The sequence below is a fragment of the Carettochelys insculpta genome, chromosome 6, assembly GCF_033958435.1.
Source record: "Carettochelys insculpta isolate YL-2023 chromosome 6, ASM3395843v1, whole genome shotgun sequence".
Lineage (NCBI taxonomy): Eukaryota > Metazoa > Chordata > Testudines > Carettochelyidae > Carettochelys > Carettochelys insculpta.
Window position 1 is genome coordinate 84948762 of NC_134142.1, and position 6000 is coordinate 84954761.

General features: G+C 48.9%; 1 protein-coding gene across 1 annotated transcript in view; it reads right to left on the reverse strand.

Moving 5' to 3' along the window:
* Positions 1–4258, reverse strand: part of LOC142015117 (uncharacterized) — a 70383-nt gene extending 66125 nt beyond the window's left edge. The window contains exons 1-2 of the mRNA XM_074998535.1: positions 4235–4258; positions 987–1122 (exon numbers count right to left, since the gene is read on the reverse strand). Coding sequence (XP_074854636.1) covers positions 987–1122; positions 4235–4258 — 160 coding nt within the window. The remainder of the gene's footprint in view (positions 1–986; positions 1123–4234) is intronic.
* Positions 4259–6000: the final 1742 nt, after the last annotated feature.

Here is a 6000-nt window from a genome sequence, read left to right on the forward strand (position 1 = left end):
GTGGACCTCCACAGTGTACTGGCAGTGCTCAGGGACTGCTGTACCCTGCAAAACCTTGTGGAGGCAAAATGCCAAGAGTTCGCGTAGGGTTAGGCTGCCAATGTGGGGCCCCTGTGCAGCCACGCCCAGCAGGATGGGGTGCAGATATGGGAGGCCCTGCAACAGGCCTTGGAGCAGGGGACATGGTGACTCCCCCACCCTGCAAACACACATACACACACACACACACATATACACACACACATGCACAGGGGACATAGGGTTAAACAAACAATAAACAGTTTACTGAAGCATTGTAACTATCTGCCTCTGCATGATTAAGGGAACTATGTACAGGTGGGAGGGAGAACAGCTAACTGGGGTCTGGGGGGAACTGTGTACAGGCAGGAGGTGAAACAACTATTGGAGGGGCTGGGGGGAACTATGTACAGGGCCATAGTGGCCCTTGGCAGGCATCCTGTGAGTCCCAGGGGGCTGGAGGCCAGGTTGGGAGCTTTATCCCTCAACTAGGTTCGATGGTGTGGATCCCCATCACCCATGTCCGCCCCTTCCCTCCCCCATGTTCAGGGGTCCCATTGAGGTGGGGCTGGGCTGGGGCTGGTGAGACAGGGAGGTAGGGGCATGGCTGGGCCAAGGCCCCTGTGGCCTCACCAGGGTTGGCATGGAGGGAGCAGGGGTGCAGCCTCCTCCTGGTCAACCCTGGCCAGCAACACATGGGCCAGGTACACGAGGCTGACCAGTGGGTTGTGGGTTGGGACCTGGGAAGAGAGGGCAGTCTTGGGGGGGCACTGCAGAGGAGGTGGGGGGATCAGGATGGGGGAGAGGTCAGGGAAGTGGGGGACAGTGGGGTAGGGGGTGGGAGGGGCGGGTGCAGGCGTGGCATGCAATGGGGTGGCTGCCTGGGCCAGGTGGCCAACCACAGCCTGGGTCAGGGCATGCAGGTTAGCCACTACCTGGTCCCAGGCCTGCCACTCTATGTCCCCTACCTGACTTGGTGGTGAGGGTAGATGGCCCAGTGGTGGCCCCATGCTGTACCCAGTTGGGTCCGGGCTGCTCCCCCTCTCTCAGTGGTTGGGTTCCCAGGGCACATGACAGAGCTTGTCCAGTTGCCAGTTTCTGGAGCTGTGGAGACAGAGGAGGAGAGAGGAATGGGCTCTTTGTCCTGAGCAATGGCCCCTGCGAACCCCTTCCCCCCCATCCTGAGGGCCCTGTGGGGACTGCTTCCCAGGGTTTTCCATATGGGTGCCATGAGCATGCATTCCCCTACATCCCCCGGTCCCTCCATGGCCGGGAGGCCCCTGGTGCTCTTCTAGCTGTGTGGTGCTGAGTGATGCACATTGGCCCTCTGAGGCCAGGGGAGGAGAGCCATCCAGCCTGCATGTGCCCTGGGGCTGACGGCTGTGTGCATGGGCTACGGCATCCCCAGGCAGGACTGAGTACCCCCTCCATGAGCCCTGTATCAACCTGTATACATGGCATATACCTCTGGGTCCCTCCAAGAACTTGGGCAAGGCCTGGCTGGAGGGGGCCCGGCTGGATGGACCGGATGGGACGTCCATGATGACGGCCCCATAGCTTGAGCCCTCATCATCACTGATGGTCTGGAGTGGCCTGACTGTGCGGGCCAGGTGCTGGCCGCCAGTCCTGGGCGGTCCTCTCCATCCATTCATGTCTCGGGCTACAGGTCCTTGTCAGGGTCTGTGGTGTTGAGGATCACGACCAGAGGTCCTGCATCCTTAGGCCCAAGGAGGCAGTCCAGTTCTTTAAAGTAGGGGAAGCTGGTGTGTGTGGCCCCCAACTGCCTGGCTGTGTTTTGGGCCCTTCAATAGCCCTGCCAGAGCTCATTCACCTTGCACCTCACCTGGTCTGGGGTGCAGGTGGGGGTGGCCCCAGCCAGTGAGGCACTTGAACGCTGTGGCATTGAGGCACTGGACCCCTGTCTGGTGCAGGACCTCCTCATCTTCCCAGACGGCGAGGAGATCCCACAGCTAAGCCTCCATCCACAAGGGGGCCTGGCACTTCAGGGCCTGGCTCCCCTCCTGAGAGGACTCCCTGGTGTCCTTGGGGGGCTGCTGGCATAGGCAGGGGTCCGGGGTGCTGCCCATGGTGCTGTGGATCAAGGTGGCCTGGCTAGGACCTCACAGCTGGGAGCATGCTGGAGAGCAATGTGGGCTGCCTGCTGCCTGCACACTCTCATCTTCCTGCCTGGGGGTTTGTGGGAGCCTTCTTCCTTAAATGTCACCAGATGCCAGAGTCGTAGAGCTCCGCTTGTGCTGTGAACGGCGCAGCTGCTTACCCACTGATCTCTACTATGGAGGCCTCTCTCTTTTTACATAGCCAGCCATGGATCATCTACACTTGCTCTTTTTTGAAATAGTCTTTCAGAAGGGGGTGCTCTTCCCACTGTGGGGGCAGAGGACCAACTTGGATGGAATGGCCCAATTCTTTTGAAGTTAATTTTGAAAGATCACAGAGTGTGTGTATATGCTCCATGGGGTATTTCGAAAGAAGGCCATCTTTCGACCTCAATTTCGAATGTATTTGCTAGCGTAGACAGACCACTATGACAGAATTCATTCCTGGGCAGAATATGTGTGGTTTGGTCAGCTGGAATCCCAGTTGCTGTAATTCTCTGATCCACTATTTGGGACAAAGGCAAGTGGACTAATTTCAGCTTAAAACATCTAAACAATTGTTTTAATTATACAGGTTGCACTCCCTGGTCTGACTTGCTTGGAACCTGAGCAGTTGCAGAAAAGAGATTTGCTGGACCAGGATAGGACAACGCCCTTGGGGCTTCCCTCCTACTCAGCTCCCATGGCTCCCTGGCCATGCAGTTTCATGGTCTTGCTACTCCCTGGCCAGCTTCCTGGTCCTGCAGTTCTCTTTTTGGCTTCCCGGACACCTTCTCAGACCAATGGTTACCTTGATTCAGCTTCCCAGCTGACTTCACAGCCCCATGGTTGCCAAGTACCACTGCTCCCTGGCCAGCTCCCCATTCCTCAGGGACCCACTGGCTTCTCTTCCTCCTCCTGTGGGGGCTCAGTGGGGGCTCCAGCAGGGTTTCTGGCCCCAGTCCTGTGCTCAAGCAAGTGGCTCTGACCTCCTTCTCCCCTATTGCAGCAGGGAATGAAGAGGCTGTAGGACTGGCTCAAGGCAAACTGCCAACCACTGTTCTGACCCCAGACTCAGACAATGGATGTTGCTGGATGAGAGAGTACTGAATGTAAGAGATTGAACCTGTATTTGCCTTTTGTGCTTGTGAGAGTTAAAATAAAAGATGGTTATAGCATTTCTTTTAGTTGCTCCCCATTCTGAACTATTTCAAGTGAATGTTAAGCTGCTGAAAAACAATGATTTTGAGATAAACAAATAATAACTGCAGTCTAGTGAGTTGCCCTCCTAAAGATTCGTTGACAGGAAGAGCAATTGATTCGCTTGCTTTTTGTTTTATGGATGATAAGATATACAAAGGAGTGAGATAAAACAATATAAAATGTTGTTGCAAACTAAGTACAGTGTTGTGTCTGCACTCCATGTCTACTGGGGTACTTCTCCCACCTTTAATATCCTGCCCCAACTCATGAAGCTAACATAGTTTTGAGGTTAACTTTGGATAAGCCTCCACAAATTTAAGCTTCATGAGTCAAATTCTCATCGCAGTGGGCTGGATGCAGGAGGGCAGGTTAGTGGTGGAAAGTCCTCAATGCATGCAAGCATCTCTATGGAGACTGATTCTGTGGAAGCTACTTCAGTGAAATGACGTTGAAGAAGCAATGTGAGTGGAATATACAGCTCACTAAGTCACTATGGCTCTTTCTATACATGCCACTTTTTCTGGAAGCAGCATGATAAGGAGCAGCCTGGAAGATGCTAATGAGGTGCAGATGTAAATTTCTGGTGCCTCATTAGTATATAGGCATGTGATTCTGAGTCTGGAAGAAGCTCTTCCGGACACCAAAATAGCCATGTAGAAGCGCAGCCACAGGGATTCTCAGGAAGAAGGGGCTTCCAGAAGGAGGATTTCTGGCATGTGTAGAAATGGCTTGTAAAGAATAAACACTGGAGTCCTTGGCTATCTCCACCACTAATCTCACATTTGCTGCTGTGCAGGGAGCAATGCCACAGAACTGCTTTGCACTTGCAATGATTGAAAACTCTGCACTTGCATTGTAAATGCCAATGCCAGGTAGCTGTATGTGGCTGAAGAGGAGGGAATGTAATTTAACATTACCTGAAGCTCTCTGATCTGCAACATTTGGCTAGGAATTATGCAGGACCAGTTGCTTTTGGCATTTCTAGTGCTTTCTACTTCTAGACAGAAATACGAGGACAAACTTTCTGGTGAGATTTTAATTCCACACCATTTGAAACCAGGACGTGCATGGTTGTATGAAAATTATATATTTCAAAATTCTAAATATATTTCATTTCAGGTTAGGATATATTTTACAGGAGATGTTAACGATAATTTCACTTTATTTATCCAGAACAGATCACGTATTGTAAGAAAATGTCCTTTTCGGTCTGTTCTGTTTGAAGGTTTGTACTGACAGAAGCTAACACAGTGTCACTGGAAGGATTGTAATAGCAGAGAGTCTAGTCTCATGCAATATGGTGACACAGGTCAGTCTCCACTCTTCTGCAGTAGTTCCCCTGGCATCCAATTCCAGCCCCCAATGTGGGTGGCACTAACTGGGCTAGGATGCAGCACACCTCTACTGCAGGCTTTACCTATGGAAACAGTGTAGGAATCTTGAACATAAATCATGCTTGCCTGCCCTGGAGTAATGCCATGTGGAGGAAGGAATGGAAACAGTGCCTGGCTACCCATAGGTTGATCTGTCTGTACACAGAACCCTGGATTGATACAGAGAAATGCCATGCATATTGACCTCTCTCAGTAAGCGTGGACATGACCCATCAGTTGTGATGTAACATCCTTTGGGATGAAAGGTGTTTACACATATACAGGCATCACATTCTTATAATTTTCCCAGAAGCCAGTGGATTTACTTCTGTCTTCAATCAACAAATGGAAAACAAGGCAATCTGCTTTTCTTATATTGTTGCAGTCATTCCAATTTCAGACATTGGAAACACTACAGTAAACTTTTTCATATCCATCATTCTATCATCCAGAACTCTCAAATAACTGGCATTTTAACCATAAGTAAATTGTAGTTACTCTTTCCCATAAGTACAAAATAGTGAATGTAAATATAAATAAATACAGCAAACACAGTGTAAATTTACAGTGTACAATACCACTGTTGCTGGTAAATAAAGCACTCTGCATACCTTTTTGTTTGCTTCTTAATATCTAATCTTGTTCTTTAGTGTTATACATTGTTAGGTACACCTCTCTATAATCAAAAGTGTTTCACTATCTGGCAACCTCCCAGTCCCAAGGCTGCCAGATTTGAAAGTTTACTGTAAAGGCAATCAAACATCAGAATTTTCTTAGTCCCCACTTTCAGCCATTGAAACAACGGTGTTGTGATATATACTTTGGTATAACACAGCATACTACCAATTTTCTTAGGTGATTAAGATATAAATCCTCAAGACCTAGATGCCACCATTTCTATAATTCTGTAATTAGCAAATATTAACCTTTTCAGAATTCTGTATTTTAAACTCTCATGATTTGCTTATACGTTAACAGACAATCTTTTTCTTTTTTGTATCTAGTATCCTACATTTGTTGAAACGGAAAAGTTCTTTGTCCTTTAGTTGGACCTAGACGGTGAAGAAAAAATTAACTGAACAACGGAATGTTTGTAATCTTTTATGCTCCTTGGCCACTGATCTTCTGATGCAGTGTAGAAATCCAGGCAGAGAACCCTGGAAACTAATGAATGGATTCTACAGAAGCATGTTATAATAAACAAAACTGGGTAATTGATAAGAGGGTCCTGATTATCCAATTATACTTTGTCACTTATAAAGTTTATTTGCTACCAGTGATGTTTTTGGGACCAATGAAAGATGTTTTTA